General features: G+C 41.9%; 1 protein-coding gene across 1 annotated transcript in view; it reads left to right on the top strand.

Annotated features, from left to right (window-relative positions):
• TNFSF11 (TNF superfamily member 11) overlaps positions 1-15,146 on the top strand; it is a 35,944-nt gene extending 20,798 nt beyond the window's left edge. The window contains exons 3-5 of the mRNA XM_003934381.4: positions 6,834-6,879; positions 6,965-7,063; positions 12,617-15,146. Coding sequence (XP_003934430.3) covers positions 6,834-6,879; positions 6,965-7,063; positions 12,617-13,038 — 567 coding nt within the window. The 3' untranslated portion in view covers positions 13,039-15,146. The remainder of the gene's footprint in view (positions 1-6,833; positions 6,880-6,964; positions 7,064-12,616) is intronic.
• The last annotated feature ends 784 nt before the right edge of the window (positions 15,147-15,930 follow it).

The following is a 15,930-nucleotide window of genomic DNA, read 5'->3' as shown; positions in this document are numbered from 1 at the left end:
AGATGGAGTCTTACTCTGTCTCCCAGGCTGGAGCGCAGTGGTGTGATCTCGGCTCACTGCAACCTCTGCCTCCCTGGCTCAAGTGATCTCGTGCCTCAGCCTCCTGCGTAGCTAATTTTAAAAGTATTTTTAGTAGAGACAAGCTTTCGTTGTGTTGGCTAGGCTGGTTTCGAACTCCTGGCCTGAGGTTCATCCACCCATCTTGGCCTCCCAGAGTGCTCAGATTACCGGTGTGAGCCATTAATCCACCATAAATTACTGGTCCAGGCCTATTTATATTATTTTGTAAGTTGAAAAACACATTGTGGTCAAACAATCTTAAAACCAATTTAGTAACATTCTCTCCTGAATTGGAATGTTATCAAAGTCCTGTTTGGGGCAGTTATTCAGCTGAGTTTACAAAAAGGGGCGTATCCTTTGCTGTAAGTGTTTAAATTACCTGGAGCAAAATTCCCATAACTACTTAAAGGAGTTGAAAATACCCGTAAGCATTTATATTTATTTTTATAAGTACCATCTCTCCTAAGTGGCCCCAGTTTATCGAGATTGAGCCAGCTCTGAGACATCTCCCATCTCCTTAAGTTTGGCAAAAGACCCCTAAAACATTTGAAAAGTTGTTTAAAAGATCTGAAGGAAGCCGGTCTCAATGGAGCAGAAACAAAGTCTGCACTACCAGGCTCCTGGGAATTGTACTTCTTCATGTTGACTTTAGGAGAAGTTGAAGAGAGGCAGTACTAGAGACCACAGTTACACAATCACATTGATCTTTTGTATACTTTGTTTCCTGGAGAAGAAATTGTGTAATCCCTGCATTTTTTATGAGTTAAATAAAAGATGACATTTAAAAAAAAAAATCACATTGGTTGTTTTCCTGTCTCTTCAAATGTACTCTGACAGCAAAGATGAAAAGTTAATGTAGTCTAAATAGAAAAATACCACAATGAGAGGATTTTTAAAAAATATTGTGAAATACCTTCATCTCGATTGTTTTTAGACATTGGGGTTTCAAATCTGCAAAGGCCGGCAGCGGTGGTGTCCCAGGCTTGCCAATGTTGGACAGTGTCCACTAGGTGGCAGTATGTCAGAGGGTTTCTTTTATCCTTGAATGGGCAGCGGCATCTTCGGTTGCTGTCTTTGGTAGTTCAGTTTCCTGTGTTTTGTCTTGTTTTGAAGGGTTCAATGAAGCTATCATAATTTACTTCTGTAAAATTACACTTGTGTTAATTCACTGCAAGGCCTCCTTGTTATAATGTGACCATAAATAAGTTTACTCATTCATGTGCATTTTCTTGGTAACTTATGGTAAGTAATGATCCTTGGCGTCATATAGAAACCAAGGGGCAATTCTGTTTGCCCTCTGCGTGTAACAGATGATGAATATGCTGTATCCTGAGAAGGCAGATCACAGATCCTCCTGGGGAGCCGGGCATGGATGCTCATTAGCCAGAGAAGAACTTAGGGGCGCCCTTTGCCCAGCTTCCTCAGTCTGGTAACTGTTTCTGTCGTCTGCTCCAGGCTGTTTGCTGAGAGGTGTGTTGAAGTTACCTGAACTTCTTGACGCAAATCTGCAGGCACTCTGATGGTGTAGGTAACATGTGGGGGCGTTGGACGTTTATTCAGAGTGTTAACTAACTGGTTTTTGTTAATTTACAGCTGGCTTAAAGTAAGATAAAACATACATACATTTTTTTTAAAAGATCTCTTTCATGTGAATAATTTGTTCAGAAGAAAGGAGTCAGGATATTCTTTTGTAGTGTTTTCCCAAAATTAGATTATCAGAACTTTCTGAATTCAAAGAAAACGGCAGTGCCATCTGAATGATAAGATTTGGGAATAAAGAACTATAGAAATTTTAAAACACTCTAATTAATCTGACAGATGTAGAGGACTAATGTGGATGAAAAGAAATGTAAATGCAAAGCTTAGAAAATAAATGGAATTGTCAATTGGGGTGAAGGACTGCTATAATCCTGAAAATGAAAAATATGAGGGGACCGTGAAAGGTCTGTGCTTGGCAGGTGTATAGCAAAGTCTCTGATCTTTGAGAAGATAGCAGCATGGAGTGACTCCTGCTCTGCAGAGTGGACTCAATGGGGGCATGTTTGGAGATGCAGTGTCCCTTATCCATATGTCCTGCAGGTCTCAGTGGGGGTTCATCAGCCAAGCCACAAACATGGCTTGGCCACTTCTGAGCCAGTTGTTTTCTGAAGCCCCTGGGAATTCTGAGATCGTATTTTTTGATGTCCCAGCCCCATTTTGTCAGATCCCCAGATCCCCAGCAGCCAGATGCCCGTCAAGGTGAGCCTCCTTTTCAGAATTACTACTTGAGGGAGGGAATCACACTAAGGACTGCCCTTTGCATGTAACAGATGATGAATATGCTGTATCCTGAGAAGGCAGATCACAGATCCTCCTGGGGAGCTGGACATGGATGCTCATTTGATTATTTTTGTCCCAACTTGCAGGAGTGTATTTTATGATGATTCCCTGTGAAGGGATATGGGTGTATAGATCCAGAGGCTAAAGTTCAAGTCACAGCTTTATTAGGTGAAGCCTTATTCTCTCTCTGCCTCTGTTCCTCAGTCTGAAAAACGAGGTCAGTAGTAGTGATAGTTTTCCAGCCTCTGGTTCTAATAAAATCAAATATGGTAACAAGGAAAATACTTTGTTGTCTACAAATGTAAGAGGTTATTAAATTTTCAACGTGGAATATATATATATGCAAGTCATGAGACTGTAGTAAACCTTCGACTAAATTGAGATGTCACCAACTATTCATGAGAACACTTAATTCGTAACATTTCTCAATACCTGCTACATATTAGTATCACCTGGGAGTATCTTTAAAAAACTGTCAAGTCACTGTCAGACTAATTGGGTTTGTCATCCTGGCTGAGGTTGGGGTTAGGGCATGGGTGTCTTCTAAACTGCCTAGGTCAGGCGTCCCCAAACTACGGCCCGCTGGCCGCATGCGGCCCCCTGAGGCCATTTATCCAGCCTCCCACCGCACTTCAGGAAGGGGCACCTCTTTCATTGGTGGTCAGTGAGAGGAGCACAGTATGTGGCGGCCCTCCAACGGTCTGAGGGACAGTGAACTGGCCCCCTGTGTAAAAAGTTTGGGGACGCCTGGCCTAGGTGGCTCTGCAGCACAGCCAGGTTCCCCAAGGGAATGCATCAAGTACTGAATACAAAACTTCAGTTACAATCTCAAGGCTGGAAGACACCCTGAAAGGGTAGTCTTAGAAGAATGTTATTTTTATGATCAATGTCTGTGCACATAAATAACGATGGTTTTATGGCTCAAAAAGCTGGGGTGCAGATACAGATATTGGGAATACTTTCTTTGTACCTTGAGGTTATAGACACGTCATGTCTGTAAAACTTACCTATAAAATTTCTTAGTGGAACTGCAATCCTTCAACACCCAAAAGATATAAAATGAGAGCAGAATGACCTCATGGGTCTCTAGCTAGAGTTATAATTCCTCCTGGGTCACGAAGCCTTTTGTTCTTTTTTTTTTTCTTTTTAAGCAGATATTCAAAGTGCATCTGAGAGGTGCTGCCGGTTATTGAATTTTCTTGAAACAAAATCGGTCTGTAGCAACCTAGAAGTTTCTGATTGAAAGGGAAAGAAAACTTCATTCCCAGGTAGAAGAAGACAAACTTTCCCTGTCCCTTCAATCAGTGGTTTGAGTCTGCTGCTTCTTTGGCCTAAGTCTCAAGCTTCCAGAAAATCTCCAGTCTCCGCATCTGTGAATCTTTTAGGATATGAAAGGGATTGTCATTCTCAGATGAGGCCCCAGGCCAGCAGCACCAGCTCGCTGAATGCAGATTCTCAGGCCCCACCCCAAATCTACCGGATCAGAAACTCTAGGGCTGGTCCCAGCAGTCTGTTTTAACATGCCCTCCGGGAGGTGGTGGTGTAATGTGCACACGCTCAACTTTGAGGACCACTGAGCTAGGACAAAGGCATTTTTCTTTGTTTTTGTTTGTTTTTAAACTGGATTTCAGTCTGTCACCCAGGCTAGAGTGCTGTGGCACATCATAGCTGACTGCAGCCTCTACCTCCGAGGCTCAAGCAATCTTCCTGCCTCAGCCTCCTGAGGAGCTAGGACTACAGGTGCATGCTACCACACCAGCAATTTAAAAAAATTTATTTTTGTACAGAAGGGGGTCTCCCTATGTTGCCCAGGCTGGTCTCAAACTCCTAGGCTCAAGCAATCCTCCCATTTCGACCTCTCAAAGTACTAGGATCACAGGCATAAGCCATCATGGCTGGCCTGGCTTTCTTGATCATAGGTGCGCTTGCATAGGAAATCACAAAACAGGCATTTGTAGGTACATGCCAGACTTGGTTCTGCTTCCTTCTCTTCTTCCCCTACTCTCCTCTGATGGAGAGGCAGATCAGAGCTAGAGGGAAAATGAGGGATAGTGTTAAATCTCAGAACTATACTCTGTCACCAAGGCTCCTGTTCCAGTCTTTGAGTCAGTACTCAAGTAACTAAAGATATATTGTGTATATATAACCATATGAAGATATACACAATGTATAGAGGTACACTGTGTATCCACCTTTGCTGGCACCAAAGTGAAGAAGAGAGGAGCAGAGGGAGGTCCGTTCCCGAAGGCCACCCATCCACCTGCCTGACAAGGCCTGGGTAGGAAGAAGCAGCTGCTATCAAGGCACGTCCTGATCCGTGTGAGACCCCTCCGCACACTTCCATAGCACCTGCAGCTGTGGCAGCAAGAAAAATGCCTGGAAGCCAGCGGGACAAGCGGCAGCGTTTGAAGGAGAGGGGGCCCTGTGGCTGGGAAACTGCTGATGTGAGAAAGAGAGCACAATTATACTCACATATGCAGCAGGTTGTAGAGCACCATGAGCTGCTTATAATGAAATTTTACTATAGCCTCAAGGGAGAAAGTAAAAACCTGCAGAAAGAAAAAAAAGATACATTGTGTACCTTTAAATCTGTTGTGAAGACAAAGGAGACCAAACCAGGAAATGCCAGAAACTGGGCACCGCTGAGAATCCCGAGGTCTTGAGAAAAACTTGGAGGACAGGAGGTCAGCATCAGTGGGGAAGAAAACGAGGCGGGGTCAGGGCCACTCAACCCAAAAGGGGTCACCATGCGCCTAAATACCCTCCCTGCACATGACGCTCCCAGAGCTCTGCAGTGCAGCGCCCTGGGTCTAGGTAACAGCAGAAAGTGGCTGTGAGTGAGTCCTAGGATTTCTAATAGCCACACTGTGACTTTAGAACTTCAGAACAGGTCAGTGAAGACAGCTGTGCTGTCTCTAATGGTCATCAAAAACAATGTAGATTCTCTCCTTCCCTCTCTCTCTCTGTCTCTCTCTGTCTCTCTCTCTCGGAAGTTTGGAAGGAGAAAGAAGAATCAATATTATCATATCCAGAATCTTTCCAGCTAGTAACAGTTGATATTACCTCTGTCTGCCTGTCTGTCTGTCTGTCTGTCTTGTCTGTTTCAAAGCCCTCCTCTCTAGACACAGAACTTAAGCTGCATGGCCTATCTTTTAAACATCATGGGGAGAATGGTTAGCATGAATAAGTTACTCTAGTAACAAGGGAAATTGGTAATCTCTCCAGAGTGGTTTTTTTAAGTAACCTTATAATAGATATCTCTTTTTTGGTGGTGGTGGGGGGGAGCGGTTAGAGTCGCATTCTGTCACTGAGGCTGGAGTACAGTTGTGTGATCCTGGCTCACTGCAACCTCCCCCCACACCTCAGGGTTCAAGCAATTCTCCTGCCTCAGCCTCCTGAGTAGCTGGTATTATAGGCACCCACAACCACACCTGGCTAATTTTGGCATTTTTAGTAGAGACGGGGTTTCACTGTGTTGGCCTGGCTGGTCTCACACTCCTGACCTCAAGTGATCCACCCACCTGAGCCTCCCAAAGTGCTGGGATGATGAGTATGTAATAGACATCTAAATGTACTGGGCACTCTGCTAAGTCCCTACACACATTGCCTCATTTGGTTTTCACAAGTACCCTATGATGAGGTGCTGTTAATATCCTCTGTTTATGCAAGGACTTGGACCAAGGTAAAACCCTGAGCTGTCATCCCCTCCACCTTACTCTTGCCCTAAGATGTGACATTTTAATGTCAGCTAATGTCTGGATCCAGGTGGGCATGTGGTTACCTATTAAATCCTTTATTCTCAGGGCTCAAATTGAGATACGCAATTACCTACGCTCTTTAAGATTTTTTTCTTTTTCTGGCTTGTGCTTCTAACCCTCTATTTGTGGCAGTATTTTAAGTTAATTATTGGTACTCTAAAGGCTCTTAGACTTCCATATAGTACTTTAAGTACACTGTAACTTTAAAGTGAAAAATTAACCACTGGGAGCTAAGCATCATTCTCTTTCCTGTGGGCTGAGCTTTAGTATTATAACAGAAATTCACTAATGAAATAGACATAAAAAGAGCCTTCCAGAATATTTAAGAGGGTCATACATCCTGTGTAATTGTTATTTTCCTAGTTAACTTCATCTCCATTTGTGTACCTGCTACAGATTTTTAATTATTTTCAATTATGCTACGGCTTATAATTTACACCATCTTTTATTTCCTCTCATTGTCTAAAGTATTTTGTTTGATGTTGGGCATGGTCTCAAGCACATCAACACCGATTCTTTGGGGTGAACTTCCCTTGATAGCCATCTAGAGCATCTCGGAATTTCACTCCAATGCTATGATGGCACCTTTGGAAGGGAAAGAGGGTTACTTGATTGCATATGTAACAGCCCTGAATTCTTACTGCTGTACAGAAAGAATGATTTTATAAATAAAATTGTTTTTCCTTTTGATTTCAGGAATTACAGCATATCGTTGGATCACAGTACATCAGAGCAGAGAAAGGTAAGCATGGATCCATAGGTATGTATGAAATCCCACAGGGTCACTACTCTGTTGGCTATAACAATATGGTTTCTCTCTTCTCCAGCGATGATGGATGGTTCATGGTTAGATCTGGCCAAGAGGAGCAAGCTTGAGGCTCAGCCTTTTGCTCATCTCACTATTAATGCCACCAGCATCCCATCTGGTAAGCTCCATTTGCATCCAGCTTGAAAATATTTTGAGAGTCATTTATCAGCCCATTTCAATACTGAAACCTATTTTTAGCCTGTCACTAAATTTTTGAGAGCCCTTACTTCAAAGCGAAAAGAAAGACCATTTATCCTCAGTTGATGATTCACATCCTGGAAACCGTGATTCTCAAAAATGTCAGAATGGACATCATCAGTCTATTCATTTTCAGATCATCAGAGTGGATGCTTATTTTAAATGACTGCCAGCTGAGAGCCTGTAACCGGGAAGGACAATCCTTTGTCATGCTCATCTGTACTTACCCAAGCTCAAGTTGACACAGCCCTGCTGCTGACCTCAGAGATGACTGAATTCATCAGGTAGTCACATACCCCAGTCATCTCCTGCAGAGGTCCAGGGAGGCCCTTAAGACCCTTAAGAGACAGTAAGCCTCTAGAAAATGAGACCTCCTCCCCTTTCTCCAGGAGCTTATCATTTTCTCTGAGTAAAGATTTAGTTCAATGGACTAGAGACCTGATTATCTTGAAAACGAAGACACCAGGAGCTCCCTGCCTACGGCTACCCTAGTGCATCAGTTATTCCATGATACAATCCCCACTGGTTACTTTGCCTTGGGCTAGATAGCTATCAAAAAGATGGCAAAGAACATTATGATAGAGTGACTGTTGAACATTCTTGTTATCATGCCACTAATGGAACACTTGAAGATCTTAAAGCGGGATCTTCAGGGGTCCTCCCTGGCACTCTGCAGGAGTTGGCTGAGTCTGTGACTACCTGATGAACTCTTCCACCTGTCAATCAGGCGTTTTCTCCTTGCTCATTACCTCTCATCCTTACTGCAATCTTGCAAGGTGGGGATTATCACTGTGGATTTGGCAGACAGGGAAACTGAATGATACATAGGTTGTCATTTGTTGCCGGTCACAATGATGGTAGGATTAGAAGTTGAATTCCAGTCCCGTTGATGACTAAGACCTTGCTTTCTGTGCTCTCTATTATCACATAAGCAGGCCACAGGTACTGTGGTCAGTTGGCTTGGCCAGAGGGAAAGAATTCAAAGCCCTTATGCTTCTCTTTTCCTGTGAGTAGATTCATGTAACATCTAATAACAGGGGTGCTAAAATCTGACTGCCTGGGTTTCAGGCTCCATTGTACTGGCTCTGTGACCTTGTACAATTTAAATCACCTACGCCTCAGCTTCATCACATCTATAATGGGTATGATGATAGCATCTGCCTCAAGGGGTAGCTGTGAAGATTAAATGAGGTAGAGTATGAACATTCTTGTGTGAAAGAATGGCCAGAGTAAGCACTTGTGAGAGTGGTTTGTTATTTTTGAGTTTAATTACATAATTATACATATTCCACTTTTTTTTCCTACAAATAATTTAAGGCAAATTTTTCTTGGGGTTAAAGAAAGAAAATTCAAGTTTTACTAAATTATTTGGAAAACTTTGTTTTACTAAATTATTTGGAAAACGGCATAGACAAGAGAGGGCTTTTTCCTGACCGAAGACACAGAAAGGGAGAAACCAGCTCTTCAGCTTTTACAGGATTTTCCAAACGACCTCTTCTGTCCCAGATACTTGGTTCATAAATAGTTTTTCTCTCTGTGTGTCTGTGCATGTCTTATGGTAGAGCTACACGAATTTTCTCGGAGTGGAAAACTGTTTTGCATGTTAGCAAAGGCAATCAAATAAATATGGATGCATCTGTATTAACTTCCCTGAGTGGAAAACTATTTTGCATGTTAGCAAAGGCAATCAAATAAATATGGATGCATCTGTATTAACTTCACTGAATGGGAAACTATTTTGTATGTTAGCAAAGGCAATCAAATTAATACGAATGCATCAGCTATGTGTGCTATTAATGTACCCTACATTTATCTTTTCAGTTCACTTTAAATGGCATATGATAAATATTGCATTAGACTGTGTGCCAAAGTCTGTTTGGCAATAGCAAGCATGTTTTAGTTAAAAAACTCTCTCTGCAGGCACCTAGCATCAAATTACTGCCAAAAACACAAGGCAAAATTCCTGGTTATTTTCTGACAGTTATTGAGTTTGTGACTGCGTGAAATGAATTAGTGTATACTTCTGTTTAAGAAAATAGAATTGGTGGCTCTGGCTGAGCCCACAGCTCCTTGAGTCCATTTATTACCCAGTTTTGGCCAGCACTGGAGGTTTCAGAGGAAGTAGCTTTAATTTGCATGTTTATTTTGGGGCTCTGTTTTATACTTATTTACACGTGTAAAATCAGAATCTGCCTTATATGGACTGCCACAGCTTGCATTTTCAAAACATCTTAGATGAAATGTGTTGGGAAGTATTTTGTGAGGTCAGAATACATGGCTTTCTTTAGGAGAATACCCAGGCTAAATATTTGCAGAGACCTCTCCTGTAGCACTTAGCAGCGAGGACTGAAGCTCAGGACAGGGGAGGCCAGCGAAGCTGGTAGGCTGGAGTCAGAGGTTGTCAGTGTGCCTCAGTGATGAAAATACAGGTTTCCATGTGAGGCCCGCCATGTGATCACTGCGTATTTTTCTCATTGTTTTCCTGGTATTGTCTGTTTCTGAGTCTTCTGTTCACAGTGGCTGGCTCTCCTCCTTTTCATGCATACGTGCCAGGCACATTCCATTCTTTGCTCAGTTTCCCTCACCGACAATACCCTCCCTTTTCTCAGCCCATCCAAGTTGCTGTCCCCTCCCTCAGCTGAACTCTCCTGCTTGCCATGAGTTTCTGTAGCTTTCACTTGGCAGGTGCTTGTAACTGAATGTCAACCATGTGCTATGCAACATGCAGAAGGGAAAATGCATATTTTATATGCACATTTTCTATTTTCTCTACTATTCGTGGTAAGTGTCATTAAGGTCTAGTTGGTTGATGTAATTCTTAATTACAAGTGGAGTGACTGTCCCTACAAAGCACCACGCTGGTATTGTGTGACTGATCAGAAGCATGAACCAGTAAATGTATGAGCAATCAATCCATAAAAATAGAGAGATGTTTAGTCGGAAATAAGGGCACTTCTTCCACTTGTCTTACCTAACAGTGGAAGTGGTCATCAGTCAAGGTTCCTGTATTTTCCTGCCTCTTTATTTCATATTCTTTCCTTGCCTTCCCAGGCCATATCTTGCTCCTCTGCCAGCTGATCCATCCCATTGAGAGGGTAGACTTCTGTTCTGTTAAGAGCTAACTATAAGAAAAATCATTGAACAACAGATTGACTACAGGAGTGGAATAAGAACGAGGGTAACCAGGGGTAACTGGAGATGGGAAACATCTTGAATGTCATGGGTTTTTTTCAGTAGATTAGAGGAATTGCTTTACTAGTGTCCATGAGGGTGTGATGATCATGTTGACTCACTTGGAACCATAGGATGGTATTTATATCTGGGATGCTTTAATCTGGGATGACCTGAAATAAGACCTCCCATGAAAAAGAAGGGTGTTTATGGTGATGATCCCAGGAGGCAAGAGGGCCTGTGATGATCCTGCTGCAGACAGGTTGTGGAGTTCAGGAAATACCCTGTTTCTGGACAGAGGGATTGGAACCACTGGATTCTTGGTCTTCTCATGGTGGGTTGCCCCACCATCGGATGGCCCTTGTTGCAGTTTTTCTCCCAAGTGATTGGAAGAACTGCCTGTTTGATTCCTGCAGCCTAGTTTCAAGGCTCCCAAACCATATACCAGGCTCCCAGTTCTTTAGATAAAATAGTAGAACATTCTCCATCTTGTGGGCCTCTGGATAACGATGTTAGATGTTCAAGGCCCCCCAAACCCAGGCTAGGCTAGGAAGGTAACTAGTGTGTGTTTTTTTCTCCATGAGGCTCTCATAAGGATTCACTCTGACCAGAAAGTTGTTGGTTTTGATACATCTCTGGAATCCACTGCACACTTTTGTCTCTGGGCTCATTCTCTCCCTCAGTATCTCAGGGCCTGACCTAGGTTGTGGGTGGGTGCGAGAGGCAGCCATGAACTTCTCGTGGCTGCAGAAACTCTCTCAGCTCCAGTCTGAGACTCAACTCTGTTTTGTTTTCCTGATTTCAAACTGATGACAACCTTAGTTTAGCATAAGTATTTATGTATTTATAAATACTTATTATAACTGTATTTATGCTAAATAAGTATTTCCTCTGGAGGAAAAACGTATTTTTGGACTTTCCACAGTATTACAACTTTCCCACCATTAATTACCAGCTTTTCCAATGAATAATAGTGTCCACATAGATACAAATGTTTGATTAACTGGGTTTATCATAGATGTATTGCCAATTTTTAATGACCCAGGAAAATATACCAAGGACTCAAAATACAAAAAGCATTGGACATGCTGCTGGTTTAGAAGCTACTTTCGAAATTTTTTTTCTTTTTTTTTTGAGACGGAGTTTCGCTCTTGTTACCCAGGTTGGAGTGCAATGGCGCGATCTCGGCTCACTGCAACCTCCGCCTCCTGGGTTCAGGCAATTCTCCTGCCTCAGCCTCCTGATTAGCTGGGATTACAGGCATGCGCCACCATGCCCATCTAATTTTTTGTATATTTAGTAGAGACGGGGTTTCACCATGTTGACCAGGATGGTCTCGATCTCTTGACCTCGTGATCCACCCGCCTCGGCCTCCCAAAGTGCTGGGATTACAGGCTTGAGCCACCGCGCCTGGCCCAACTTTCGAAATTTTTACTGCTCAGAAGCTGTAGCAAGAGGACCAGGTGTCACCTCACTTCAGGTGTGAGTAGGGGCTAAACAAGAATTCTGGTCCGTCAGGAGAAGCTTTACAGACCTTTGGTTAGAAAGGATTGTGTGAGGTTGTTAAGTTAGGGAGTGCAATGTCAAGAATATGTTCTTTTTGAGCTTCTCTGGGGATAGCTTTTCAGTTGTGTAAGCCAAGGAGGGAGACATTTGGGCTGCTGGAGGTGAAGAAAATAGATGATGAGAATAGGCTTTAGATGTTTGACCTTTCAACCAAAGTTACTATAACCCAGTTTTTCATCCCCTTCTACTTTCCCTCTTCACGAATTAAAAGAGAAGGTTGAGACTTGTGACACATGGACATTGTCTTCCTATCTGATTTTCTTGCTTTCCTGTCTCAGTTGCCTTTGGCTAATCTCTTTCTTCAACCTGGAATGACCTTTCTGCTCCAGTCTTTGTGGCTGAATCCCATTTCTCTTAAGTTCTCAGGCTTAGCAGCAACTCCACAAAAGCATTCTTGATCCTTATTGGTGGAAAGTTGTTCTTGTCTCTCCCTGCTTTAACTCCCATAGGAGTTACTGAACCCTGCCTATTGGTACTCATGCCTTACTTCTGATCTGAACACATACCGTACTTATCCCAGTGCACTGTGGGCTCCTTGAGGGCAGGAAAAATGAGTTTTTGTCTTCGTACCCTCTACTGTGCCTAACCTGAATGTATTCTCCCCTGCTAGAAAAGAAATCCCAAGAAGTTATTCTCCCATTGGAATAATGACTGCTATGCTATTTTTCTCCCTAACCTCATAGAATTGTGAAGATGTCCTCATTTAAGGAGTGATTTTTAAATCTCTTCTCCACAGGTTCGCGCAAAGTGAGTCTGTCTTCTTGGTACCATGATCGGGGTTGGGCCAAGATCTCCAACATGACTTTTAACAATGGAAAACTCATAGTTAATCAGGATGGCTTTTATTACCTGTATGCCAACATTTGCTTTCGACATCATGAAACTTCAGGAGACCTAGCTACAGAGTATCTTCAGCTAATGGTGTACGTCACTAAAACCAGCATCAAAATCCCACGTTCTCAGACCCTGATGAAAGGAGGAAGCACCAAATATTGGTCAGGGAATTCTGAATACCATTTTTATTCCATAAACGTTGGAGGATTTTTTAAGCTACGGTCTGGTGAGGAAATCAGCATCGAGGTCTCCAACCCCTCCCTACTGGATCCGGATCAGGATGCAACGTACTTTGGGGCTTTTAAAGTTCGAGATATAGACTGAGCCCCATTTTGTGGAGTGTTATGTATTTCCTGGATGTTTGGAACCTTTTTTTGAAACAAGCCAAGAAGGATGTAGATAGGCGTGTGAGACTACTAAGAGGCATGGCCCCAATGGTACAAGACTCAGTATCTGAGCTCTTGACCCTATAGAGAACACGCATATTTACAGCCAGTGGGAGATGTTGGACTCATGGTGTGTTACACAATGGTTTTTAAATTTTGTAATGAATTCCTAGAATTAAACCAGATTGGAGCAATTATGGGTTGACCTTATGAAAAACTGCATGTGGGCTACGGGAGGGGATAGTCCCTGCTTATGCGCCCCTGTGCAGCCAAAGTGGAGTGGGTATCATCTAGCGCAACTGAAGGATCATCTGAAGGGGTAAATTCTTTTGAATTTTTACATCATGCTGGAACCTGCAAAAAATACTTTTTCTAATGAGGAGAGAAAATATATGTATTTTTATATAATATCTAAAGTTATATTTCAGATGTAATGTTTTCTGTGCCAAGTATTGTAAATTATATTTGTGCTATAGTATTTGATTCAAAATATTTAAAAATGTCTTGCTGTTGACATATTTAATGTTTTAAATGTACAGACATATTTAACTGGTGCACTTTGTAAATCCCCTGGGGAAAACTTGCAGCTAAGGAGGGGGGAAAAATGTTGTTTCCTAATATCAAATGCAATGTATTTCTTCATTCTTTTTAACTGAATAGATTTTTCAGACTTGTCAAGCCTGTGCAAAAAAATTAACATGGATGCCTTGAATAATAAGCAGGATGTCGGCCACCAGGTGCCTTTCAAATTTAGAAACTAATTGACTTTAGAAAGCTGACATTGCCAAAGAGGATACATAATGGGCCACTGAAATCTGTCAAGAGTATTTATATAATTGTTGAACAGGTGTTTTTCTACAACTGCTGCAAATTGTAAATTTTTTGTTTTTTTCAAAATAGAAAAGTTATTAGTGGTTTATCAGCAAAAAAATAAATCCAATTTTAATTTAGTAAATGTTATTTTATACTGTACAATAAAAACATTGCCTTTGAATGTTAATTTTTTTGGTACAAAAATAAATTTATATGAAAACCTGCCTTGTGATTTTGTACTTCTTCATGTCTTTTTTGCTCTGTGATCCTATTCTTTTCAATACGGTAATGTGGCTTCTCTTTCCAAAGGTTACTGGGAGAAATGCAGATTTAATTAAAAAATAGAAGCAGATTCAATTAAATTAATGATCCTTGGAATCTGAAAAATAATTTGCAAGGAATTTGTATGCAAGGATATATTCACATAGAAAATGGAGGCTTCACTCGAGAAAGCAAAGTTTGTATTATGCTGATATTGTGAAAAAAATGTGGTGCTTTGTATAAGTTTGTAATGTCTTAAAGAATAACTGTTTGACCTGGAGGAACACCTCAACATTTTATACCTGACTGTGGAATAATTAAGAGTCCTGGACTCTTGTTCTTACGGAAATTTATACAGGAAAGCTGTCTGACCCAGGTTGGCTACTTGTGTGGGAGAGGTATAAGCAAATGAGCAGCTTGGGAAGGCACTGTACACCACAGTCTAAGGCACTTTTCATTTATGGATAAATGTTTCTAGATGGCTGTGACAGGATAGAAGGAGAAGAAAGAGCAGATGTTACAAAGAAGAAACTGTACATTTCAAACAGCAGAGCTACAATGGTGAAACTCAATTGTTGGCCAAAATAGGCCCACTATTTAAAAATCATCAGTACATCTGAGGTCAACTCCTTCAAAATATGACTTCTGTGTTGTATGTCCCAACTGCTGAGCCTTGGTTTAGGGAAAAATTAATTTTGATAACAGAGAGTTTCTCTACTCTCCACTGGCACTGTCTTATTATGTCAAGTGCCTCATTAGCTACCCTGGCTCTCCTAATACGACTCTGTTACAGGACTAACAGGTTCATGTGCCCACTGCACAGTAACAGTCCAGGTACACGGAAACAGCAGGATTTGCAGCAGAGAAAGAGTTTAATTATCCCAGGGCACCAAGTAAGGGGATGGAAGGAAACTCTTAGATTCATCTCCCCTGAGGAGTTCTGGGCTTGGAATTTTAAGTGGATAAGGAAGAGTGAGGGGTTAGAAAACTGGGGTCATTGACAGGATTGGGTAAGAGGAATGAAATCATTAGTATGTGGAAACTGCATTCCTTGGTGAAGGAGTTTCTCATGGGGTCCTCTTCAGACCAGCTGGCATCAGTAGTTTTGCTGATATGCAGGACCTGAAAGAGTATCTCGAAGGGAAAACATAACATTTTGTGACATTCAAGCTGTTGTCTATGGAGCAGTTAAAGGGAACTATAATCTTAGAGTCTACACGATTCTAAGAAAATAGGCAAACAACTATGAGGAAGGGGTTGGAGAGCAAACCAACCTAGTGATTTGGAAATGTGGTTTATTTTTGTTACTCCCCCTCCTCGCTTCCCTGATTAATTTTATAAAGTTTATAGGGACAGTTTCAAATCTGTCATTTCCAAAGGTGAATGACATTAATTCATTTGTTCTGTATCATTTCTTGAGTATCAGCTATGTGCTAGGCACTGTGCCAGGCATTGTGGATGCTATGACATTCTCCCTGCCCTTAAGGAGTTTCCATTCTAGTTCCATTCTTCCATTCAAGGCTGGGAGCCAGCCTTGCAAGCGTGTGTGTGGTCAGTCCTAGGATATGGACATGCACAGTGTACTGTGGGAGCAGAGAAGAGGCTATGGAACCCATCTTGGGAGTCACAGAATGTCTGAAAAAGAAATCAAACTGGATAGGAAGTGGGGTTTAAAAAAAGCTTTGAAAGTGTATAAAGAATATCCATTACCATTTTTAACTTAGAAGTAACTAAATGTGCAGTCTCTCAAAGATGA

This window comes from Saimiri boliviensis, chromosome 16 (genome assembly GCF_048565385.1).
Source record: "Saimiri boliviensis isolate mSaiBol1 chromosome 16, mSaiBol1.pri, whole genome shotgun sequence".
Taxonomy (NCBI): Eukaryota; Metazoa; Chordata; class Mammalia; order Primates; family Cebidae; genus Saimiri; species Saimiri boliviensis.
The sequence above is the reverse complement of the archived record's forward strand: the minus strand, read 5'-3'. Positions and strand labels throughout refer to the sequence as shown.